At 48.2% G+C, this 26,951-nt stretch overlaps 1 protein-coding gene across 1 annotated transcript in view; it reads right to left on the bottom strand.

Annotated features, from left to right (window-relative positions):
• Positions 1–26,951, bottom strand: part of LOC126545206 (aldehyde dehydrogenase 1A1-like) — a 187,636-nt gene that overhangs the window by 125,210 nt on the left and 35,475 nt on the right. The window contains exon 5 of the mRNA XM_050192967.3: positions 2,448–2,574. Coding sequence (XP_050048924.2) covers positions 2,448–2,574 — 127 coding nt within the window. The remainder of the gene's footprint in view (positions 1–2,447; positions 2,575–26,951) is intronic.

Below are 26,951 nucleotides of genomic sequence, written 5' to 3'. Positions count from 1 at the left end.
AGGCCGCCACAGCCCTATCAAGTTGACGCGTACTTTGAACACCGGTGGGGAAATAAGCATTTATAAATAATAATGGATTATACCCTGGGAGACACAAATCTATTGCCAAAATTTCGCAGTCGAAACCCATGATTTGAAACGAAATTTTTGCCTTGTGACAAATTTTATGGAAACAAGTATCAGTAATCCTCCACCTCGCGAGTCTCGATCTAATTGGAAAGACCGAAAACCTCTAAACTCCAAGTTTCTTGAAGAAATGGGACATCTGGAATAAGTTGAAAGATAGGCAAGATGAATCTGTTAAAGCTGAGAATATAGAGCGACAGTTCCACTGCAGTACTTTCAACTGTCCAATGATGCTGATCGCAGAGCAGCGGCAACTGCCTCCTTTAGAATACTTTCTTTAATCATAGGAGATGGCTGGCTCTTTTTATGCGTTGCATATTGCAATCACTCAGTTCAGCCCTTGGGCGCGGCCGGGCAGCCACCATTGACCTTTAGCGCAACCACGTGACGTGTCGTCACGACAGCCGGAGGAAAAGCTGGGCCCCAACTCGCGCGGTCGCGCGCGGCCGCAGCCACCACCTGACTCCCGCTCCTCCCGCTAAATAGACCGCGCAATATGCAACGCATTCTTGGCTTAACCAAGCTAAGCCTGGCCATTTTTTTATTTGGTTTCATAATTGTAGAAATTGGGGATTCGATGCGTTTGGGAGCTCGATTGTCAAGTTCCATATCTGTGACACTAACGGTGTCTGAATAAGAGGGCTCATCCTCGCCTGGTTGGAGTAGCGGAGTAGCGTCTGTCGAGCGTTCTACAAATGTACAAGGCGTCTCTACCTCGTTCCTAGGCATTTGAGGTCTGGCGTCAGATACTGAGGACTGCATCGGTGTTTTAGTGGTCTACAATATTTGCATCCCCCTGACTAGAAATGATTTGCGCTAAGCAATCAGACAGGCTGGATATTAATTTATCCATAGCTCTAACCAAAGTTTTTTCCACAGCAGAGTCAATTGCTTTCGAGAGAATAAGATCCATGCTTGGAGTGTTGCGCGCTGTAACACCAGAGGCCCTGTCTTTAATAACCGCAATTGCATCTCTTCGGGAGCAGCGATGGCGGTCGATTATTTCAAGAATTTGCATTTCTTGAGCGCGAGCTGGGCAGTTCGAATAGTCTGCTGTGTGTGTTCTCCCAGAGAGGCAGCATTTTTGACATTGTGCAGAGCATTCACTTTAAGGATGACCATCTCCACAGGTGCCGTTACGCAAGGTCTACTTACATCCTCCTGCGCTGTGCCCGAACCTCCAATAATTCTGACATTGGATTGGACGTGACGCGAGTGGTTCTACACGGAACAGAAGAGGCCACACCTTTATTGTAGGCCACGCCCACAAAGGCTGCAATTCGGGATCCTCTCACTATTTGTCAGTGGATTGCAACGGTAAATAGCAATGGCACCTGCTGCGGAGAGCTTGTCCAGGGTTTCAGTTGGACTTAACCGGGAGTCTACGCCCCGTACGAACCTTGGTGTACGCATGGTGAGGCGGAATAAAAGTACTCACCGGGGTGGAAGCGAATGAAGTGCATTTCAGGAAGTCTTCAACACAGGTCTGGTCGGGTGACCGACACACTATACCTCCTCGTCCGAACGCTCGCACGTCAGTGCTGGTTTGTAAGTGGTTGAACATGGTATTAAGTTCCTTCTGGACAGCTTGTGGATTCGTGGTCTTGATGGAACCTCCATTGGTAGGCACAAGCGCAACGGGAATGGTGCTGACGCCACTTCGAAAAAAATCTAGAGGCAATTCATTAGGTGGAAGGACTGCTGACAAGCCGGATCGCGCCTGGCCACGAGAACTGGTTGACATCAGCCCAAGACGGCTGATGCAAGGAACGCCAATAAATCAGGGGCAAAAATAAGGTTAGTGAGACACCTAAAACCAGCCGATACTCAGCCAAAACACCACTGCAGGTCAACGAAACTGCCGAGAGCCGGATGGTCGAGGCCACACCACTCGAGCGCTCGGTGCCAACTGAAGCGGCCACAACAACCAACCTCTTTCACGTCGTCTTCTACCCACAACCTATTCGAAAATGGGCGCCCGATGTGATGATGATGATTATGAAATGAACACTTAAAATACGCGTGGCAATATAGCAGTTTGTTTTGTCCACATAAAAAGAGCGAACGCGGGATCCCTTGAACAGCAGCGGATACCAAACTGTGGTTACACAGATTGCTTGTTTTCGGGGGTTTATTCAGATGGCGTTCGGAATAAAATTAGCAGACGAATTTTAGTGAAAACATGTGATCTCTACTCGGCGCAGCGCCAGGACCTGAGACCGACTTCATCGTCACCTGCTGGGCCGGCGAAAATGGAGCACACAAACATATCAACGTTAGTTGGTGCCAGCTCACTTCCACAAACAAAAGAGTACGATCACCTGCTGGAACTGTTTTCCCATGAACCTTGTCGCTGTACCCGGCGCAGTATCGCAGGCAGTTCACGCCAAACTTGATGTCGTGCATGGCTTCCATGAATGGTTTCCCATTGTTGAAAGTCTCCAAGCTCTGCAATGCGTTGAATTGGGATTGCAGTCACACCAAGCAAGGCAGAGATAATTCAAAGTTTAAAATCAGTGCCACTATACTGTGTAAAGAAGCTACGTACGGCGTAAGTACACAAAACGGCGTAACTAAACGGGTACACAAGACGTTTCTGCGAAGACTAAAAAATTCCTGATAACAGCGCAATGCAGGAGAACAGGTACCTTTCTCGCTAATACATTGTGTCGTGCATTTCGCAGGTGACAGCGCGGTCACGTAAGTGTTACTTTTATTAAGTGCCATAAAGGTCTCTTTCTCTCGCTTGAAAACTGTCGCAAACAAGTCTGTGCCTTCTACCTTTCTTTTCACATTGCCTCTCGTCTACTTGCTCGCGCCTTCACTCGAATCTATTTCGAAAATACGACCGCGTTTGCAACTATCGCAGCGTGCTTTGCTAAACCAGCAAGTATTAATTCGCACTCCTCAAAGTATGTAACAGAAGATGTGATCTGTCAGTCGACTCTCTTCTCTTCTTGACTTTCTAAAGAAAACTGCTGACGGAATTCAGTCACAGAGCTCAAGTTCTGCTTGTAGCTGTAGCGCTGACGTTGCTCTACTGGTATAATCCTAAAAGAAAATCACAGTTCTGCCCGAAAGGCGAACGAACTTGACACGCAAAGAGCGATATCAATAGCAAAATATTAACCAGTTAATACATGAAGGAAAATTCGTATTTTTCTGGTCAATGAAAATGCATCAAACATCATCTTCCTAACTAATGGGGCACGGTGTCCCGCGCGCACACACAACAGCAGATCTTAATCTATGGCTGAGATCAGTCGTTGTCACAACACTGCATGCCGTAATGAGGAGCGAATGTTTTGTGATGCCACTCACTTCACCATCTCAAGTGTCTCCGAAACTCCAATTACGCGACCTCCGACATTAGACACAGGGAAGACAGCGCGCATAAAGCATCCATGCTCGCACTTCAACCGGGCACCCACAGCAGACGACCTCCAACATACGGCGCGCTGCTCGCGTAAGCGCTCGGCCACGCGTGCACCCAGCCACTCGCAGGTACGACCGGCCTGGGCGAGCGGAGGCGCGTTCTTCTCCTAGAGCACGGCTTTGGGGAAAAGCCGGTTTAAATGGACATTAAAGTCAAATACTAAGTCGACGCTTGTACTGTTTAAATACAATTCCAGAAACCTCCCAACGCTTGTTTCGCGCCAAGCAATGACTTAGTTTACGAGAAAATTACATCTGACGGGTCCGAATGCCTTTTTTCGAAATTCAAATCTCCCGCCCCAAACCGGGGAAGTGGTGACGTTGCATACACCATCAGCTCCCTTTGCTGCCGTCGGCGAGTAAAACCCCACCCGACAGACGGCGCCACCGAGCCAAGACAGAGTGGTAGATTCGCCGCTGCGGCTGCTTTTAACAGCGAAGCTGTTCTTGGTCGGCGCAATATGGACTGCGTATCACAAAACTCCACCGACGCCCACCGACGGAGACACTGCGCGCAGCCAGTTTCGCCACCGCGCCGAGATCTGCGCATGCGGCGTAATAACGGTTAGGAATGCGCATGCGCTTGACCTTGAAAAGGATATGAAAGTGTTTGCTCGGCGGCGCTCGGTCAGTTAACGCCATGGGGTCAGCAGTAGCACACTCTCCAGTATAACAAATGGCCACAGCGGGCGAAAAATTTGACCGCGCGCCGCTGCTAATACAACCAACATAGTAGAAACATTTAGGGATGCTTTCGTTAGTTCCAATATCTCCGCTAGAGGCACCGCAATAAGCGCAATTTTACGGTTGGTTTGGATTTTGTGGCGAATGGACGTGCTTTTCGGGGCTCTGTGGCGACGACCAAATCATAAGTTTTTGTGCATGCTTTGAGCTTGCTTCTGTTTTTATTTGCTGGTTTTTTTTCATTTAAATAGCAATTGGGGGGTTTTCCTTTTCTTTCTTTTTTGTCTCTCGTATTTCGGGTGCGCGGGTGTGCTTCGTGTACATTTGTTTTGCAGGATGATTAGAGCGTCCTTTCGTGCCACGTGTTCCAACACGTGCAGCCGAGTGGGACGTTGAGTGTTTGTAGTCTTTAAATAGTAGCTTGGAAGTGGCAAGACAAATAGCTATTAGTGGTTTTACTGTGCGTGTTTGGTAAAAAAGTGAGAGCGTGGCCGCGTGGTTGAGCGCGTGCGAGAGCGTGTCATACCTTTGGTCTCCGCGGCATTGTTTTTGAATCAATGGTGAGAGCTTTGCGGCATTTTGAGGATTTGGTTCCTGTGCGTATCGGTTTTTGTTCTAAAAGGCACGTGCTCTGCATTGATATAGTATTATAGTATTTGCAAAAATCCGTGCAATGCATGGCGAGAAAGCCGGTAAAGCAGGCAGTACGGGGGGGGCGGGGGCGGTCCCTCAAGGCAGATGAGGTGGCGGGTGAGAATGGAGAGGGTGTTGAATCAACCGGCACACAATGTGATGTCGATACTAGGCTGCAGAAAATGGAGGCTTTCCAGGAAGAGCTTGTCAAACAGGTGCAAGAGCTCAAAAATGAGCTAAACAGGGAGCGTGAGGCACGGAAGGTAGTTGAAAAGAGACTTGAAACAGCCGAGGAAAAGCTGAACAGGGCCGCCATTGTGACCGAGAACGTGCGTGGCAATGGAACGCAGATCCCCGACGTGACAGGCGCGGGAGGGTCAGAGAAATACGCGGAACGCAGGCAGGGTGATGAAGGGTTAGCAATGGTAGCCTTTGCTTCGATGGTCTGGGCCATCATTGGTCTGGACCATGCATGTGTAAGCTCACCTTCATTATCATTATCAAGCAATGAATTGGCGTATCTCCGACTGCAGCCACAGGCTGTCTGAATATGTTACCACTTGGTTACTATCGGTTTTGTCGCTTGGTTTCTTTGTTATCTCTTGATGTCATATGGTTTGCCGAGTGTATAAGTAGTCTTGTGTCACGAAATAAACCATCAGTTGGAAGTTAGCGCTCACTCTGTTTTCCGTTCCCTTTGATTACCCCTACCTCCTTCCTTTTTTGCTCTTCCTGAGCCTCGCTACAAGCCTAAAACAGTCATGACATACCAACTCGCCCAAACTGCCACGCTTTTGATGTACAAAGAGCCGTAGTGGCTGTAATGAGGCAATATGGAAAATGAGCCGAGAGAAAGGCTTCGAGGTTGTCGAAGTAAACAGGGAAGTGAGAAGTTGTGGTGGTTTTAAACGAGACGGGATCCACTTCAATTACAGGCTAGCACGAGAAGTGGGCTGGCGACTTGGTGGTCGCGCTGTTGCTTTTTTAGGAGGCCCGCAGGCGCTCAGGAGGTCAGAGTAGATAGTAATGAAGAAGGTCCCCTAGGGGAGCATCAGAAGAGCATCGCCGTCGATAATAGAAAAAGGAGGAAAACAAGAAAAAGAGCTCGCCATGCAATAGGCTACATAAACATGCAGGGCGGCAGAAGAAAGGAAAAGTGGGCAGAGATTGAGGAGCAGTTACACAGAGAACAAATAGGGGTGTATGCGGTTACAGAAACGCACCTTGGAGACTCAGAAGAGCCGCCAGTTATTGAGAATTATGTTTGGGAAGGGTGCAACAGAACTAAGTCGGAAAGAAAGGGGGGGGGGGGGGAGTATGAACGCTTATCCATCAGGGAGCCAAATGAAAAAGAGTAAATTCACAATGTCAAGAGCATCTTTGGTTATCAGGTACAATGAGTGGGATAGAAACTTGGCTGGGCGTTACGTATTTGTGGACCGGAAAAAATTGCACAGAGAAGAATAAAGAGTTAGTGGAATGCATAAGCGCTGATATTAAGGGTTTCGGGAGTGGTGCTGAAATTGTCCTATTAGGTGACATGAATGCCCACATACAGGATTTAGATGGCTATACCGACAATAACGGGAAGTCAATGCTGGACCTTTGTGAACAACACAACCTCGTGATCGTGAATACAGGGCCTAAGGACAGATCACGTGGGAAGTGGGAAACCGGCAATCGACCATTGATTACTGTCTGATGACAGAAGGAATTCATGATAAGTTGAGAGAAATGGTCATCGATGAAGAAGGGTTTAGCAGCATAGGGAGTGACCATAAACGCATCATTTTGAATATGGGATATGTAGTTGGGAAAGAGAGCAAGGAGAGCAAAATGGCCAGTCCAAATTTGAACGCTGAACAAATAGCAAATACAGTCACTAGAGTTGAGGAAGAACTTGGCAAATGGCCAAGTAATGAGTGGGAATATGGTGAGCTTCTAAGTGTAATAATGACAGAAATACGGAAAGAGAAACAACATGTTCGTTGGAAAGGAAAAAAGAAACCGAAAAGCTGGTGGAACAAGGAGATACGAGAAGCGGTCGCCGAACGACAGAAAGCATCTCGAGAGCACAGGCAGGCAAAGAAGGCGCAGTTGCCACAGGATGAAGTAACCAGTAAATGGGAAATATACCGGGAGAAAAAGTCTATGGTTCAAATACTGGTGCAAGCAAAATTAAAAGGTGAAAGTGAACGTTGGTTGTCAGAAATACGTGAGAAAAAGAAGGCCGCACCTAGAATATTTTGGAACCACATAAAATTATTAGGCAGGAAGTCAACAACAATACAACAACATATCCTAGACGAAGATGAAAACAGACCGGAAGGAGAAGCGGCAATAAATTAAATCCGAAAAGCAACAGCCGAATCTTTCCAAGGTAATGACGAGGTTGTATTTGAAGAAAAAAAGAGCATGAAAGAGACCCAAGTGGAAAAGGAGCTGGTGCTGACAAATTTAGACTGGAAGAAAGCGGAAGAGAAAATTCCTAAGCGCACAGCCACAGGGCTAGACGAGGTTCCCGTTAGGCTGATAAATGAAGTGGGACCAAAAAGTAAGGAAGCTCTGGTGAAAGCAGTGGAAAAAACTTTAAAAGATAGACGAATACCAGACAGTTGGCGGCAAAGTAGAATGAATTTAATTTATAAAGGTAAGGGGGAGAAAGACAGAATTCACTCGTATAGGCCGTTGACCATTACATAGGTAATATACAGGCTAGCAATGCAGGCAATCGAATTAAAGCTTCAAGCATGGACAGAGAATAATGGCATTTTGGGAGAGCTTCAGAATGGCTTCAGAATAGGTAGGCGCTCGGATGATAACTTGTTTGTTCTTACTCAGTGTATTGAAATATCAAAATCAGAAAGCAGACCGTTGTATGTGGCCTTTTTAGACATTACAGGTGCCTACGACAACGTAGACCGCAACATTTTGTGCGATATTCTGGAAGGGGAAGGCTTAGGTAACGATTGTCTACAGCTTTTGAGAGAGATTTGCCTAGAAAATACCGTTTGCGTTGAATGGGAAGGGATGAGGAGCGAAGAGAAAGTTCATATCAGCAAGGGACTGAGGCAGGGGTGCCCTTTATCCCCGCTGCTGTTTATGATGTACATGGTGACGATGGAGAGGGCGCTATAGAAGGAAGTAATATCGGGTTTAATCTCTCATACAAACAGGCGGGTACAGGAATAGAGCAGCAACTCCCAGGTTTATTTTATGCGGACGACATTGTGTTGCTAGCTAACAAGCAAAGTGATTTGCAACGTCTGGCTAATATCTGTGGACAGGAAGGCAACAATTTAGGTTTGAAATTTAGGGTTAGAAAATCAGGTGTTATGGTATTCAATGAAAACAGTGAACAGACAGTGGAGATACAGGGCCAAGAAATACCTCGGGTAACAGAATATAAATACCTTGGTATATGGATAAACGAAGGCAATGGATATATGGAAACGCAGTAAAAAACCCTAACAGTAAAGGGGAAGAGAAAGGCAGCCATAATGAAACACAGAGCGCTATGGGGATACAATGGCTACGAGGTCCTCCGAGTTGTGTGGAAAGGTGTAATGGTTCCAGGACTTACTTTTGGAAACGTGGTTGTTTGCTATAAATCAGGGGTACAATCAGGACTCGACGGGAACCAAAGGTGAGTGGGTCGCATAAGATTACATATAAAGCGGTGCAGGGTGATATGGGCTGGACTAGTTTTGAAGTGAGGGAAGCTCGCAGTAAAATTGAGTAAGAAGAATGGCTGAGGAATATGGAAGAAAGTAAATGGGCTGGGAGAGTGTTCAGGTATCTGTACAGGAAAAACATTGATTCACAGTGGAGGAAAAAAACTAGGAAGCTTACCAGCAAGTGTGCGGCCTGTGGGGTGGGCAACACAGCAACAAAGAAGGTCAAGCGGAAAGTCAGAGAGGCTGAAATAATCTCATGGGTGGCGGCAATGGCAAAGAAACCTGCCATGAGTAACTACTTAAAAGGAAAAAAAAACGAAATCAGGAAAGAAACCATTTATGATAACTCAAAGGAAGCTCATTACTTTTCGAAGCGAGATCGGGATGCCTTAGAACACGCACCTATAAAGCGAGATATAAGAAGAAAGAATTAGCATGTGCTTGCTGCGATAAAGTTAGGGAAACTACGGAGCATGCTTTATTAGAATGTGAAGACGTCTACCGAGCGGTCGATTTAGGCACCACTGGCCTCCTTGAAGCCCTTGGGTTCAGAGGGAGCAGTGGTAATGCAAATATGTCCGCAATAGACATTAGTAAGAGGCGACTGGAGGATTGGTGGAAGAAAAGTAGGGAAACGACAAAAGACGGAGACGTACAAAAGCACAAATCGCAATAGGGGATCAGAAAATTTGGGCGTGGTAGTTCAGAGTGTTTTTTTTTTCCTTTTTTCATTGTTTAACCTAGGTAGGATATTAGGCAGTATAGTAGCAAGAGCTTGGTGGCGCAACCCACCGCCCCGTTCGAAAAGAGACGCTCATAATATCCATCCTATCCATCCATCCATTTTATCTCACAAACTTTCTCCTACAATAATCAAAGCATTTTCATTACATAAAAAAGATCACAAGGTTATCATTTCTAATGGGGCTCAAGGACTCAGTCCAGCTTTGGAGTGCTTTTCTAATTAGATATTGTACTCTTTATCAGTAAGTTTTTTTGTTTTTTGTCATTATAAAGGTAAATAGCGTTCAGCACCATCGATCTTTCACGTGACCTCTGACCTGGATCTAAAATGTTTGCAAGTATTTTCGAGTGCACGGCGGCACGTATTCATTCGTTCGTACACTTAGGCTGGTTGCTTCTTCGTTGCTAAAATTACTGAATTGCGTTTCGGTGTCTCGCGTTATTTAACTTAGGGTGAAGTAACAGGTTTGCAAGCGGACATGTAAGCCTGAAAGCTAGGTTTCGGTCGTGAGCCTTACGGAACACGTGTACATCGAAGCGCGCGTCGTATTCATCTTATTTTAGCCGTGGCCATAGGTGACTATATATATATGTATATATATATATATATATATATATATATATATATGTATATCTAGATAGGTAGATAGATAGATAGATAGATAGATAGATAGATAGATAGATAGATAGATAGATAGATAGATAGATAGATAGATAGATAGATAGATAGATAGATAGATAGATAGATAGATAGATAGATAGATAGATAGATAGATAGATAGATAGATAGGTAGATAGATAGATAGATAGATAGATAGATAGATAGATAGATAGCAGCTGCTGCTGCCTGCTACAACAAGGCCATTGTGCGGACTTTGGCTGGCACTACAAGGTAAACAACACCTGGTTCAGAAACAAATATGCTTGATATATGCTGTATTGGCTTGCTAGTCTTGAGATACATGTCATTTGTTTGCAGCAGATATGAATGTTTGCTCATATTTATGGTGCAGTATAATTGGTTCGAACATGAAAGAAAACACTATATGAGTTTAGCGAATCTGTGATGTATCTAGTGTGTCACTGTTCTGCAACAGAGTCTGTGTCAAGCACATCTTGGTCATCACAGGAGCTCCCGGGGCTGGAGCCGAATTTGCAAAGCTTTTACACCACCAACAAAGTGCATGAAGAAGAATTTTGATGAAATAAGTCTGCAGAGGTCTGAGTCAAGACTGAAAAGAGCTTCAGCTGCCATTCCATAAGCACGGACATTTGACCGAGTCATCCAGGTAACTCAAAAGGACTTTCTAGAAATTCTTCGTGTTCAGATGCACCTGCAACTTCTAACCAAGCACGAACGACGCTGGCCAAAAGAGTTCTGTCAGTTTGCCCTTAATCAGCTTCCTGGCCATGTCAATTCCATTTGTGCCAAGCGTAATTTTTTTCTATAAATGCAAGCTTTCTTATTGCCCATTATCGTCAGAGATCATTCATCCTCATCCAAACATAAAGGGCAACTGATTCTTCGCTCATGCTTAATACCAGTCCCTGCCTAGTAGCGTAACGTATCTGCAGCAGTATTTTCTAGTGGATGTTGACATGCGCAATTCCTCTCCTGAAATAGCTGATGCAACATCGGCATGTGTCTTGCATTAACCTACGCACCGTGTGCTGTGCACCATTTTACTTTTCTTAATGTTTTTAGCCTTCAATGCTTGCAGAGCAGAGTGGCTTCTTTCTTGAATGCATTCTTTCTCACTTTTCATATTCCTAGTCTCGTTAAAAATTGCTCTTCCTCAATAGCCTGGGTCTTTGCGCAAGCTACATTGAAGTGATTGATTGCAGAATCTGGTTTTGCTGTCCCACTTGGTTGTGGTCGCCATGTTACGTTTCCCGGATGTGGGGGCCTGGTCAGTTGCTTTGGTTAGCAGTCTCTCGAGGTAAGTATTTGCTCCTGCAGTCCGCACAGCGACATAGACTCCCAGTATACACGCACCGTAACTGGTGCTCCCCGTTCCTTCTTTCCTGCTGCAGCCATGGACAAATTGTGCTTGTGGCCTTCCTCGGCCATGATTTGCTGAGAACAGAGACCAGCATATGTGCTTACATTGTTCGAAGTGTATGAAGTTGATAGCCACATGCGTGAAATGGCCCGCAAAAGTGGCTGCCGAAGGTGATGCCCACGGAACCGATTTGTCCTTATTGAGGCAAGATGGCACGCCAATTGCGAGCCACACGTTAGTGGCCCCCGAAAGAAAAGAAACGTGCAGGTTGGAAAGGAGTTAACGCTAAAATAGCGGGTCTCCACGTCGCTGTGTTGGTTGTGGGAGCAGATGCCTGCGTCACCTGACTGCTTTGCAATGGAAGTTGCTCATATTCAACGTGAACTGTCGGTTCAAACAGATGCAACGCTCTGTACAATCTGTTTGCACTGCTGGTTATCGCTCGTTACCACACCACCATGTACGACGAAGGCAAACACTATGCCTGTAAGTAGGAGGCTGAATGTGTCGTAAGAGACCCGTGCACGTGAATGCTCACTGTTTTCATATGGTTCGTAGCCAATGTATAATGTATTGTCTGAACCCTATGCGATGATTGATTGCTGTTTAATTTCACTGTTATCTCACTTGGTTAGGGTCGCCGTGTTATATTTCTCGAATATAGCGGCATGATCAGTTGCATTGGGAAGCAGTCTCTCGAAGTAAGCATTTGCTCCTGCAGTCTACACAGCGACACAGACTCCCAATCTACACACACCGTGAATCGTGCTCCCAGTTCGCCCTTTCCTGCTGCAGCCATGGGCAAATTGTGCCTGTGGCCTTTCTCGGCCACGATTAGGCATGAATGGAGACCAGCATACGTGCTTACATGGTCCTACGTGTATTAAGTTGATAGCTGCATGGGTGTAAAGGCCCGCAAAAGTGACTGATGAATGTGGTGCCCACGAAAGCGACTTGTCCATATTGAGACAAAGTGGGACACCAAGTGTGGGCCACACATTAGTGGCCCTCGAACTGAGCGTGACAGCGTTACAGCGTGACAGCGTTCTCGACAGGAAAGCAGCGAGTGCAGCATTTTCATGAAAGGAAGCGCAAGCAAGGCAGATTGAGATTATTGTTGTGGGACAAATATGCACCGCAAAGGGTGCAACTGTTTTACACTCTAAAAACAGTTGCACCTTTTGGGGTGTATATTTGCCACACAACAATGATCGTCTTCTGACTTGCCCGCATTTCCTTTCTTGAACGCTGAGAGCCCGCAATTTCCTAGTCACGAACGGCATGCATGCTAGCGTGACAGAGCATTCTCGACAGGAAAGTAGCAAGCACAGCGTTTTCAAGAAAGGCAACGCAAGCAACACAAAGGAGGATTATTGTTGTGCGGCAAATATACACTCCAAAGAGTGCAACTGCTTTTAGAGTGTACACTCTGAGGAAAGTTTACACCCTTTGAGTCGTATCTTGCCACACAACAATAAACGTCATCTGCCTTGTCCACATTTCCTTTCTTTAACGCTGTGAGTCCGGTACTTCCCAGTAACGAACGGCATGCGCGTTATCAGCATAACATAGCATTGCCGGCAGGAAAGTAGAGGGAGCTGCGTTTTGAAGAAAGGAAACAAAAGCAAGACAGATGACGATTATTGTTGTGTGGCAGATATATACGGGGGTAAACGTTTTTAGAGTGTAAGAGTGCTGAATACGCCAGTCGAGAGAGAGCCGGGATCACTGCGAAGCATCGACGATTACGCCTAGACCCCGCAGCGCGGGATGCCGAGTACGAGCGACACCGAGTTCACGCTTTCACCGGGGGTGCCAACGCTCGGTTTCAACCTCAGTTCCTCTCGTTGGAGTTTGGACATTCGTGCCGAGTGTGTCATCGACTGTGGTTTGACTCGAACCTATTGACGCTCAACACGGTTCGGTCTGTCGACAAACGTGCACAAGGCATGTGTGTGCTGCCAGACGTCTTCCCGGAGGGCAGCGACCACAACGAGATGCGGCTGTGTAGGACCTGTTAAGAAACAATCTCCATGTGACTGCACAGACACAAAGACAGAGTCAAGGAGAGATGGTCGAAGTCTTTAATGGCGAGGGCGATCTTCCGGAAGGGTTTCCCGTGCTACCGTGTGTGGTGACGACTTCTACTAACACTTCTGGTTTGCCAGAATAAAAGGTTTCTGGAATTCACGTCGATGAGTCTACGTCGCTCAATAAACTGACAAGCTCGCACTCGGCCGCCCGAGCTGGTCGATGACAGGGGCTAATATTGGTGAAAGCTACTTGAAGCCAAGTTTCAATGTAGCAGTAGCCAAGTTACAACCTTAGCAGCAGCCAAGTTACAACATAGCAGTAGCCGGAATAGCCGCTAATTTACCAGTTTGACTGTTTCAAACCTAGCGCGACAGAGTTTGAAGCTTGAAGTTTATTTCTTTCTTTGTTACAGAAAGAGGAAAGAAGTGCAAGCTTGCCCGCTTTTTTTGTCGACTAACGTAGACACCAGACAAAAGTACTAATCACTAATCTGAATCTTTAGCTTGACTTAATATTTGCGTCCCTTTAGTGACTCCTTAAAGGGGCACAAGAGGCAAATGCTAAGTCAAGCTAAAGTGATAGATTAGTGCTCGAGAATCTGTAAGGCGTCAATATTATCGCGAACAGAGCCTTAGCAATCGAGACATTGAGGTAAATGCAGTACATGGTTAAAGAGTACCCCGGCACATTCAAGCACTTGCCGGATGACGAAAGCCCTCCTCAGTTAAATTCTGTCCCTAATACTCAAGTACTCGTTGCAAGGAACATCCTTGGATTGTATTATAAAATGAAATAAGATGTTACATGCCCAGTTCTATTTCATTTTTAGGAAAAATATCTCATTAAAATTATCGTTGACAACGACGCGGGTGGTCCAAAGGTTTCGTTTTCACTCGACTCTACCCCACCCACGCTTTCGCGTTTGAGTACTTTCCTGATCGTGTAGTGCTGCGCTGGTTTTGCTGCCTCGCGAAACTCGCACAAACTTCAACTTCCATGTGATGTCGCGGGATGCCCAAACGGTCTACGCCACTTGACGAAAAAACAGTTGCAGCGGCGAATCTACCGCTCAGTCTTGACTCGGTACCACTGTCTGTCGGGCGCCGTTTTACTCACCGACGGCAGCAAAAGGTGGTGATGGCGTATGCAACGTCACCACTCCCCCGGTTGGGTGGCGGGAAACTTGAATTTTAAAAAAGGTATTCGGACGGACGGACGGAACAAACTTTAATGAGCAAAGGACCTGCGAGGTTGCCAGCCAGGGCTCAGGCCACCCGGGCATTATGTGCGGTGAGGCATAGCCTTTTCACCGCTGCCCGGGCCCGCAGGATAGCCCATAGTTGGCCGTGTAGTTCCAAGCTAGTCAGAGTATTTAGCCATCCCTTCTCGAGAAGGTCCGGTTCTATGCTGTCCTCTACATATATCGATCTGATCTTTGTGCACTTCCATAAGATGTGTGCCATGTTCGCGTGTTCATGCTTGCAGAGCTTGCAGCTCGCGTCTGGGTAGTGTGTTGAATTTACTCTGTTTAAATGTGCAGGGTTTCGGAACGTTCTGGTTTGCAGCCTTCTCCAATCTGTTTCTTGAGACCTGTCGAGTTGTTTGTGGGGTTGTGGGTATGATTCTCTTTGTTTCGTGTAGTGAGTCAGTATGTCGTGGTACGTGACCAGTCTGTCCCTGTCATCTTTTATCGCTACTTCGTCGTTAACGCCTCCTCCGTGTTCTCCATCGCCTCCACCGCAGTCCTTCCCCTTTCCCGGTGGTTGCGGGGTGTTGGGCCGGACCCTTGCACGAAACAAGCATTACAAGGTTTCTGGAATGGTATTCAGACAGTCCACCTCGACTTAGTATTTGTCTTAATGCCCATTTAAACAGCTAAGCTGTTAACAGCTTCAGCCTCGGAGTTGACAGTAGCGTCGGACTCTCGCCAAGCCTGGATGGTCTGGTCGTAGAGATGGCTGTCTCACGAGACATAAAGCGTGGCCACGCATCAACCTCTGGCTCGGACGACGCCCCGGATCGCCGCGCCGAGTTACAGCGACCAAAGAAACCTCGGCCTACTTCTGGAGGGTCGAAGTGTGCTCTCTGACGTGTGTACTGCATGACCCCTGGACTTGTTCCCGGGGCACCGACTTGAACGACACAAGGTCAGTTTAATGGCACTCTTATATCCAAATATCGCTGACACCCTGAATATTATTATATGAAACGCACAGGGGCTCGGAAGTCTATAAAACGAGCCGAAATTATCAGCGTGGCCCACGCTAAAAATTGTGATATTCTGTGTTGGCAAGAAAAAATTTTTTTCACCATTGGACATAATCTTTCTTTGATACGCACTTTCAACCTAGATTGATTTTTTCCTCTTTCGCAACAGCACGCTATAGTAGAGCCGGTATTACTATATGTAACAGCGTTCTTTTGCGAGATTACCATGCTTTTTATTGTGGGACTGGATGGATATTGGTATTAGATTGTGTACCATCTTCATTTAGGCTACGGATCTTGTCCAGCTATGGACCCGCGCAGGCCACTAAATCGTATTATTTTTGTCGTGACTTGGACGCTTATTTTCTCGACAGTCATCACGTGGTACTTGTTGGGGATCTCAACTGTGTTTCAGACACGCAAGCAGATGTGCAAGGCCCGGGATGGGATCACACTGATTGGAGCGCACGGGAGTTGCGTCGCCTCGTCCAGCATTTTTCGTTGCTGGATATCTATAGACTTTTTTATGGTTCTTCATTTGTCTGGACGTGGCGCGTCGTCAAGCAGGTCAGATCGTGCGTATGTGCCACGCAGTTTAGCTCAGTATGTCTCCCAATCCGATGTGATAACTTCACCTTCATCTTCTGTTTATATTTCCGATCACAGACCAGTTATACTTGAAGTTTGCTTCCCTGCTTCGTCATCACTAAAACCTTGGCGTCTCGACATCCGCGTTCCACATGACGCGCACTCGCACTCTTGTTTGTCGAGAGCCCTGCGCGACTCTCTAGATCTGACCCAGAGTAAAGGGACACGCTCAAGGTGCAGTGGCGTCTGCATTGGTCAGTTCAAGGACGTGCACTCAGATCACGTATGTCAGAAGAACTGGCGGATACTGCCACGAAGCTCCGTTTTGCCATTCGGGGAAATCAACTGACTCCGCTGATGCGGTCATGGCAGCGTGAGCTACGGAGGCTTTTCCAACGTCTCGTCGCAGCGTCGTCTTTGTCAGCTGCTGATTGGCGATGCAGACGTAATCCGTGTGTACACCCTGACGTTCTACGCTTTGCAAGAAACTCGCCTTTTTGGACAGCCGAATGCATTCGGTTCAGCTTCCCCAAGAGCACCTCCTGTTACGTCACCTCCCGCATGTAAATATTCGCTCTTTGTAACGCAGTTTGGAAACATGGCGCGTGCGACTATGCAAATAGATCCTGGTTCTCGAGGATCTCGTACAATGCTTAATGGGCTGCCTCAGGTTCCACCTGAGGCAGCTTTATCTTCCATAAAGCATGGATCGGCCCCATGGCCGGGCAGTTTACCCGTTGAGATTTATCTAACGTTCTGGGAAGATATTGGTCCCACTTTCGTATCTGTTATCAGCCGCTGCTTTGATTACTTTGAATTCCCTGCTAGTTTTCGCGACGGCCGTATTGCGCTGATACCTAAGCACGATCCATCATCAGTTTGTCCAGAGCCATGAAGGCCAATTACGCTTCTCGCTGTTGACTACAAATCTTCAGTCATTGTCATCGACGCTGGGAAGCCTGATGCCTTCATTAATCGGACACCATCAGGCATGTTTGGTCCCTGGTAGAGAGATACACGGTCTCTCGTTCATTACGCGTGACATCATGACGTAGACGTTGACCGAGTCAGTATGAGGTCTCTTGGCTTCACTAGATCAAGAAAAGGCATTCGATCGCCTTGAACATAAGTACATATTTAATGCACTGACCCCGTTCGGCTTTTCGTCAAATTGTGTTGAACTTATTAGGAATGCCTATTCAGATATCCCAAGTACATTGTTTATTGATGTTCGTGAAAGTGTACCATTTCCCGTCACTCGTGCTGTTCGTCAGGGGTGCCCTCTGTCTCCAGAACTATTTGTGCTCAGCCTGGAGCTATTTCTGCGCTCGGTACTAGGAGACCCATACATGTGCGGTCTCCCGCTGCCTGGTAGCGGTGTTGCTAAGGTGACAGCCTTTGCCGATGACATGATATTGTTTCTCAGGAACGAAGGCAGCTTATCCCGTAGCCTTCAAATTTTTCACTGAGTACGGAAATATTTCAGGTGCTGCACTAAATTTTTCAAAATATCGTTATTTGTTCATTGGTTCTCCACAGACACACCTAAGTCCCCTTTTCGTCTTCAGAAGAGCGCTTCTGTTCGTATTTTAAGCCTTGATTACACCTATGATGGCCTATCAGACTATGTGTCTCAATTCTTGAAGATGTAAGGCGAAATTTTCAAGGTATGATTTATCCATATTAGAAAGAAGAACTTAGCACAGTACGTTTGTGACGTTGTACAGCCGCTACTACTGGTTAATAGGTCCAGAGCAGTCCCTTCTTGGTTCCTCCTCCTGGTAGGGTAGTACAGAACTGGTCTGTCAAGCGACGCTTGGGAAACCACGCTCTCGCGGTGGGTTCGCGGTCCCATTCGTGTCTGTACGCTGCCAGCTGCTTGCTCGGCGATTTCTGCTCCGCCTGTTACAGCGCGATCAGGGTCCCGCGCGTGAAGTTGCCTGCTATTTACTTGGCACAAAAATTCGTTACATGCTACCAGGCGTACACTTAAGTCGTAGACCACAAGTCTTAAACGCACCTGCATTTTACTCTACGACCGTGGCATTTTATCATCACGTACAACAGGTATGTCCTGATGTAGACGTTCTCAAAAACCGTGTTGTGGATACAATGCCGGCCTTACAGCTTCCTCTAGTTGGCCCAGCGCGCCAATCACACTGCAATAATGCGTCGTGGGGTGCGATAATGGCGCCATTTCTACCCGGCCACCTACGCGACTTCGTGTGGCGTCTAGGCTGCCAAGTGCTCCACGTGTGACAGACTACAGCCGTGGCTTATAGTCCCATCTTCGCTGCGTCCTAATTGCCCCCTTAAAGAATCCAACAAGCATGTGTTGCTGCAATGCGTCGTTGCAAGTGTATTTTGGAGGGCCTTGCATACTGGTTTGCGCGGCCTTGGAGTTAACTGCTTTATTACATCTGGTCACTGCTCATGTAGCCGCTTCGCGCGACCTTTAATTGCCACTGGGTTCTTTTGTCTGTGGCGTAACCGGTGCGAGGCAGTTGCCGCGGGACATCGTCGCCGCGCTCTGTTTCCACTTCTAGAAAGGCTCTACTCTGAGCTACTGTCATTTCTGTCAGAGGAATTGTTTTTTCTTGGGGAAGAGGAGTTCATTCAACAGTGATCATGCCGTTTCTTGTCGGTAGCTGATGGACGTGTACGGCTTAATCTTCGACCAGTCTGCTTCTTGTAGCCAGGCCATCAAAATTGTTCACTGAATACACATGTATGTAGGTGCCCGAGATTTCTATGTGCTCTCGTATGCATGGTCATCTTTTAATATACACATCTCATAGCATCGCTAAAAAACTATGTAAAGTCACATCGTCATTGTACATAACCATTGTGTACACTATATAATGAACTTGATTTTATGTAATATGACAATTAGTTTATGTGTAACTATGCGTTTCGGTGGGTCTATGTGGTTATATGTCAGTGAGTGTGGACTCAGACACTTCTTTCATGAGCATCATCATCATCACAGGCATGATGAGCGTCATCGGGGCCAGCTGTGGTAGAAGACGATAACGAAAGCGCCAGCAGTGGCACGAGCACGTTCGCGCGGTTACGCTAAGGTACGCCGACGCTCAACCCAGGAATGGGAATGGAATGGAATGGAAAACTTTATTGACTCTTTTAAGGTTTTAGCGCGTCGAGGCCGAAGTCTTCATTCTTGAATCTTGGGTCCTCTTCAGCCATGGATGGGCCCCTAGTCCAGGGCTCCACTGGGCCGGGCCGCCTCGAACGCGTGCGCTATTAGAGCTCTTTGAGCCTCTAGCTCGCGGCTGGTGAGCCAGCTCTCCCATTGCTCTGCACTTGGTGTTTTGTGTTTGTGGAATGCCTGGTTTCTTGTACACTCCCGTGTGATGTGGTATAATGTTGGTTTAGCTCCACACCACGGACAGGTTGCGCTATACTGCGTGGGGAACATCCTACTTAGTATGTGTAAGTTTGGGAAGGAGCCCGTTTGCAGTCTCCGCCATCCTGCGGCCTCCTCCTTTGTTAATGCTTTATGTGGTGGGGGATATTGATATCTTAGCCCCTTATAGAGGTTTAATAGCTCTGAATAGCTGTTCCCGCAGTTGATCTGTGGCCCCTCTGGGGCGGTTGACGTTCCTGCTCGGCTGGTCATCCCTCGAGCTAGGCTGTCTGCCCCTTCGTTGCCCCTGATCCCTGCGTGGCTTGGTATCCAGATAATGTTATGTGTGGGTTGTCCCTCAGCGATTGGAACTCTGCTGAGGATCTTGAGCGCCGTGTTTCTAATTCTGCCTCTTATATAGCTCCGGCACGCCTCTTGTAAATATGTTAGAATATTGAGGGATATTCCTGTTCTATAACCTTCTTCCGCTGCCAGTGCGACAGCAATTTCCTCTGCCTCGGTTATGCTAGCCACCTCGGCCGTGAGTCCTGTGATTAATTCTCCTTGATTATTTACTACTACCGCTGCCGCGTTGTTTTTGTGTGCTTGTGAGTATAGAGACGCATCGGTATAGACTGTATTGTCCCGATGTCCCATCGTCTTTTCGTAAAACTCTGCCCTAGCCTGTCTCCTACTCGCATGGAGGTTTGGGTCCATGTTGCGAGGGATAGGTTGTATGCGTAGTTTCTTTCTTAGTGGGTCTGGTATTGTGGCCCTGCTACTTTGTGGTTTTTCTACTTCCCGACCTAGCTTTGTCAGGAGCGCCCTTCCCGTTGTTGTATTGCTGAGTCTTCGTACTTGTGCGTTAAGCTGGCATTCCCTTAGTTCTTCAAAAGTGTTGCTGAGTTCAAGTTGCACGAGTTTGTCGTTGGATGTGTTCCTTGGGAGGTGGAGAGCTGTTTTATGCGCTTTCCGGAGGATGGTCTCCACTTGCTCTTTTTCGGTTTTGGTGATTGCATGGTACGGCAGTGAGTATGTGACCCGGCTGACTATCAGGCTGTTGACCAACCTGAGTGTGTCCTCCTCTTTCATGCCATATCGCTTGTGTGCCACTCTGCTAATCATTCGGCCCACCTGTCCTGCTGCTTTGTTTAGCAGGCAGATTGTGTGGCTGCATTTCCGGCTTCCTTGCAGCCACATGCCGAGGATTCTAATCATCTTTTGTTCCGGGATGTTTTGTCCTTCTAGCCTTACTTCGAGCGGGGCATCAGTGGGGTGTCTGCCCACCCTGAGGAGTTCAGATTTCTCCGTGGAGCATCTGAGGTCTCTTTGCTTTGTGCATTCTTCGATTCAGGCGGCAGCTTCTTGTAGTGCCTCTTGTTTATCCCCTAATGAGCCTTGAGTAGTCCAGATCGTTATGTCGTCCGCGTACATTGCGTGACTGATTCCTTGGATCTTGCTAAATCTCTTGGTAAGGTTGACCATTGCTATGTTGAAGAGTACTGGCGAGATTACTGAGCCCTGCGGAGTGCCCTTGCATGGCGTTTGAAAGGCGTCACTCCGTAGGTCTCCCAGGCCTACTGTTGCTGTTCTGTCGGTTAGGAAGCTTCTGATATAGTCATGGACTTTCTTCCCGCAATTAGTGGTGTTAATCCCCTCCATAATGGCGGCGTGGGACACGTTGTCAAAGGCTCCCTTGATTTCGATGGCCATGACCACGTTTTCCCCGTGTTTCGGCATTGTCTCGAGTACCTCTTCCTTTAGCTGTAGCAAGATATCTTGGGTAGACAAGTTTGCGCTGAAGCCGAACGTGGTGTTGGGGTACCATCCTCCGTCTTCAAGATGCGTTTGGATTCTTCGGGTCACTATTCTTTCGTACAGCTTGCCTAGGCATGATGTAAGTGAAATTGGTCTGAGATTTTCAATTTGGAGTTTTTTGCCCGGTTTGGGAATCATCACCACTACGGCGTGTTTCCACTCCGCTGGTACTTTGCCTTCCTCCCATAGTTTGTTGAGGTAGAGGGTGAGCTGATCAATTGCTTCGTCGCTGAGGTTTCGAATTAGCGAGTTTCGGATTTTGTCCGCCCCTGCTGCTGTGTTCTTTGTTGTAGCCCTTACAGCCTCGACGACCTCTTCTCTTGTGATGTGTCGGTCTGTAGTTGAATTTTCTTCACCCTGGTAGTCGCCTCGGTAGCCTTCTACCAAGATCTTTCCGTAGCATTTTTCCCGTACTGCTTGGCGCAGTTGTTCTTCTGTTCCTTCATACTGGTGGATTAACCTCTGAATGGATTTGCTGCTTTCCGCCTTGCTCTTGCTCGGATCCATGAGTGTTCTGAGGATATGCCATGTTCTGGCTGTGCTTAGGGTGCCATTCAGTGAGGTACTAAACTGCTGCCACCCCTGCCTTGACAGCTGCGTTGCATACTCCTCTGCTTGCTGAGTTATTTCGGCAATTTTCTTCTTAAGCTTTCTATTTAGCTTCTGACGCTTCCACCGCTTGGTTAGGCCTCGTCGTGCCTCCCATAGCCTGAGGAGTCGTTTGTCCACTTCTGGTGCATGTTCTGTTCGTTCCACTTCTTTTGTGTAGAGATCTCTTATTTGTCTGAGTTGATGGCTCCAATCCTCTGCCGAGGTTATGTCCCCTTTTAGCTGTTTACAGTGGACTCGAAATACATCCCAGTCTGTTAGACTTGCCTTGCCAATCTTCCTCCTGATGATTTCTGCCTCTATGCTGACCCTGATGATGTAGTGGTCGCTGCCGAGGTTTTCTTGCAAGTTCTCCCATTCGACTTGCTTAGCGCCCCTGACAAAGGTTAGGTTGGGACACGTGTCCACGCTTACGCTATTGCCCTGTCTGGTGGGTTGGCTTTCATCTGTGAGTAGCTCGCAGCCTATGTTTTCTGCAGCTGTGCAGATACTGCGCCCCTTTCTTGTCTTCGATTCTACTGCCCCACTGCGGACTCTTCGCATTGAAGTCTCCTGCTATTATTAGGGTGTTTTGCCCTGCAAGCTTCTTTGCTTCCGCAAAAAGCTTAATGAAGTTTCCTCTGTTTTTAGGTGGGCTATATAGATTGATTACGAAAGTGCTCTTAGCTTTCTTTTTCCGTTTTGGACTCACTTCGGTCACTATATGTTCTAGCTGTGTGTCTTCTAGTTCCTTATGTGTTATGGTTGTTATTTTGTTGCTTATTAAACTCGCTGTTCGTGCATTTTCCTGACACGTATATCCTTTTAGGGTTGGGATGCAATTTGTTTCCTGTAGTAGTATTAAATCTGGTGGATTTCCTCTAGTGTTAATGAACTGTTGCAGGAGCCCTTGCTTGCGCTTGTAGCTCCTGCAGTTCCACTGCCAAATCTCTAGTTGGTTTGGTCCTGCCATGTTGATGTATTGGTGTTATTTGTTCCCTGGGATTCTGATCCAAACCTGCGCTCCTTGTAGAGGCGGTCTCTGGCGTCGTTTACTGTTCTCTGTGTAGTTTGATCCTTTACGTAGTTGCGGAAGCTCTGGTCTTGCAGGGCTATCTTTTGATTTAGCTGCTGCATTTGCTGCTGCATTTGCTGCATGAAAGCTTTGAGGTCTTCAATTGAGGTGTTCCCCTCGCTAGTTTGCCTGCTCTCTATATGTTGCTGCAGCGGTGATGGCGCCCTAACTGGTGAGAAACCTGCCTTTCTCATCTCTTGCATTTCCTGGATTAGGTCGTCTATTCTTTTCCTTAGCTGCCGGGTTTCTTCGCGGCAGAGCTCAAGCTCCTTTTTAAGATTACTGTTTTCGGCACAAAGCCTCTTCTCGTTTTCTGTAAGCATGCTTGTGTTATTGGTTATGTTGTTGTGCGGAGCAAAAAGCGTTTTGGGAGGGCCGGTTCCCCAGCTCATCTTAACTCCGCCGCTTGTCTTCTGCTGTTTTGGCTTCGCCCAGGTCTGCTGGCCCGCGCCGCCCAGGGGTGGGTAGGACTCGTCCCTCTCCCGGCTTCGGCCCTGGCCTTGGCTGTGGCTGCGCCCTCGGCTGCGGCTCCTGGATTCACTCCGGTAGTCGCTCCGTCGCTCTGGATCTTCATTCCGGGACCAGCGCGGTCGCCTTGCTCCGCTTCTGCTCCTGCTGCGTCCCCGCCGCTGCTGGCCCTGGGGTCCCCATCGTAGTTCGCTTGTCGACTTTAGGCGTTGTTTGCAGCCCTTTGTGCCCGCCGCGTGGGAGCCCCCACACAGCAGACACTTGGGTGTGCATTGATGATGTTCTTCCGGATCTTTCTGGCCACATTGCTTGCAAGCTCTGATCCCGGGGGCCGGGCAGACGTCCGACCGGTCACCTTGCTGGCAGCAAATATAGCAAACTTGCCGCGTTGGTCTCTATGGATAACACCACATCTCTCCCCCGTAGTACAAAACTTGCTTGGGGAGGATGGGGCCATCAAAGGTGATAACAGCTGTGCTAGATCGGCCTAGCATTCTCGCCGCTAAAATCTTCACCACTGAGATGCTCCTCGCAAAAATCAGAACTTCTGCTCTATAGGCCCACATGCCGGGGTCGAAAAAGCATTAGGCAAAGGCCGGGCATTGTGGTCACAGTAGAAGGCACCACGACACCGATAGTGGACAGCCTGAGAATGCTGGGACTCCGCATATCCGAAAACGGCCATAACGGAGAAACCATTAGACTACTTGACAATAGTGTTCAACAAACAATCAGACTAATAAAGCGGATATCCAACAGGCACTATGGCATGAAAGAGCACAATCTCATCCGATTAATAGAAACATTCGTAATCAGTCGTATTGTATATGTGGTTCCTTACCTCAAGCTCTACGCTGCGGAAAAAGCCAAGATAGGCTGCATTATTAGAAGGGCGTATAAGCAAGCCTTGGGACTTCCGGCAAATACGTCAAACGAGAAATTCTTGGCGCTCGGCGTGCACAACACATTAGACGAACTTATTGAGGCTCGGAGAGTAGCGCAGTATGAAAGACTTACACAGAGTTTGACGGGGAGACACATCTTAGATGACATCGGAATAACCTACGAAGCACAGCACGGAGTGCAGAGAGACATCCCAAGGAAAATAAGGGAACATCTATCAATACCCCCAATCCCCAGAAACATGCACCCGGAGTTTCACTAAGATCGAAGAAACGCACGAGCGAGAGCTCTCCACAAAAGATTCCGTAGTGCCAGGGACGTGGTCTATGTGGACGCGGCGGAGTACGCAAATGGACAGAGTATGTCGATAGTTGCTACGAGTCTAGAGGGTGACTGCAGAGTTAGTAGGACGGTAAAAACATGGAAGGCAGAAGTGGCGGAGGAAGCTGCCTTAGCACTGGCAATAGCCTCCACGGAAGCTAACATCGTAGTAAGCGACTGCAAGACAGCCGTCAAGAACTATGCAAAAGGAAGAATCTCGCCGGAAGCACTGAGAATTTTAAACAACTTTCGTGAAGATCGCGACATTCACATTATATGGGCACCCGCACACTCCTCCCTTCCCGGGAACGAAATAGCGCACAACGTGGCTCGAGAACTGACAGGCCGAGCAGGTGACACGCAACAAATACTGGGAATGGAGAGAGACCGGATGACCAGCTTTAACGAGATCACCAAACACTATAAATTGGGAAGGGCCCATTTCCCCCCGGCACACTCCTCGTTAAATAGACGGCAAGCGACGGCATGGCGCCTCTTACAAACAGATACATATCCGAACCCGGTGGCCTACCACCGCTACTACCCGAACCTTTACACGGATAGATGTAGATTCTGTGAAGAAAGGGCGGATCTACAACATATGGTTTGGGCTTGTCCTCGTACACCCATACAGAATAAAATAATTAAGACCAGAGAGCAGTGGAAGACCGCGTTGCTCAGCTGTGCACCGGAAGACCAACTCAAGGCAATCCAGCAGGCCGAAGATGCCGCCAGGGCCCAAGGGCTCGAGGCCGTCATTTAGGTAGAGGCCTAGGTCTCAAATCTGCTGAGAGAGAGAGAGAGAGAACAACTTTAGTGAAAATGCCTGCAGAGTCGGTTAGGCTCCCTCCACGCAGGGAGGACAAGCTTTTACCGCGACGCGGCCACTACGCCAATCTCGTGCATTGTGCTCCTCGAGGTCTTGGTTCCTCGCTACTTCCGCGGACCCGAGAGGGCCGCCGGCCCCTTCCTCGGGGTGCTGCCCCCCTTCTCCTCGGTTTCGCGAGGTCGCTGCCTCTCTAGAGCTGCCGAGACCTGCTGGGCGGCCTTGAGTTGTGTATCTTGGTCATATCTCCTCGTTGCAGCCTCTAGCTGCGGCGGGATCGTCGTTTTCTCGCTGGCTTCTCGTGGATTTATACTACAGTCCCAAAGGATGTGAGCCGCGGTGGCTCTCTCCTTAGCGCACAGTCTACACACGCCACTCGCGTACACGCTCGGACACACGGGTTTAGCTAGCACCGGGGTGAGCAGGGACCCCTTCTGTAATGGCCTGTATAACACTGCCTCCTTCCGGGTAAGCCCCGGGTGAGGTGGCGGCATAGTCTGTCTGTTAAGTCTGTACCACTTCACTATTTCGTTGAAGGTGGTCATCTGCTGTGCACAAATAAAGTTGATTCCTCCTCCTCCTCCTCCTCCTCCTCCTCCTTGCGTGCGTGATCGTAAGTTTGTCTTGAGTTCTTCGGTGGGGGTCCTCGGGTCCACCCCGTGAATGACCCCGCGCAGCGTTCCCTCCGGCGCCGCCACGTGCGCGTTGACTTTGTAGCTGTGCTCACCAATCTTCAGTTGCGTGATGCGCCTGACTTGCTGAGCAGCACTTTCGTTGTCTGTACTAATTATGATGATGATTGAGCCCGTGCGGAGCCGGATGATGAGGTCTTCAGCCCTGCATCCGTGTCCGGTGGCCGCAACCACCGCTCGCGCCACTTGGTGTGTCTGCAGGTTTTTCACTGCCAGTCCCTTCGGCCGGAGGACTATCTTTAAATCATCTCTGGGGAGCGGAGGCAGTCTTCTCCTCGGCGCTCTCTCTCCCTCTCCTTGCTTGGCCACAGCTGGTGCGCCATCTGTGCTCTTCGTCGAGTCTAGGGAATTTTCATTCCCTAGTTTCTTTCCCGCCAAAAGGTCTGCTTGTCCGCTACGTTGTCGTTTTCTTTGCCGCTTGGATATGGCGATCTCCCAACCCGCGTCTGTGTCCTTGCCTTGATTTGCTTGTGACATTGGTGTCGCTGGGGTGCTGCCTTTCAGGGCGTGAGTAGTTACCGCTGCTCCGTGGGCGAGGGTCTCCCCGGCGGCGGCGCTGAAATCTTCATTCATAATTTCGTGTGTTTCCGCCATGAAACTTGTCGAAACTTGGGGTGGTAGGTGTGCTAGGTTGGGGTTTATGACTCGGGACATCGCTCCAGGCCCCTCTGCCGCTGGCCGAGGCTGGGAGGGCCGCGGCGCCCCGCTACCGTGTTAGGCCTAATGGGTCTAGCTTCTGCCGGCCACGTAGGGAATCTTCAAGC

The sequence above is a fragment of the Dermacentor andersoni genome, chromosome 10 (genome assembly GCF_023375885.2).
Source record: "Dermacentor andersoni chromosome 10, qqDerAnde1_hic_scaffold, whole genome shotgun sequence".
NCBI lineage: Eukaryota > Metazoa > Arthropoda > Arachnida > Ixodida > Ixodidae > Dermacentor > Dermacentor andersoni.
Note: the sequence above shows the minus strand (reverse complement) of the source record. Positions and strands in the feature narration are given on the sequence as shown.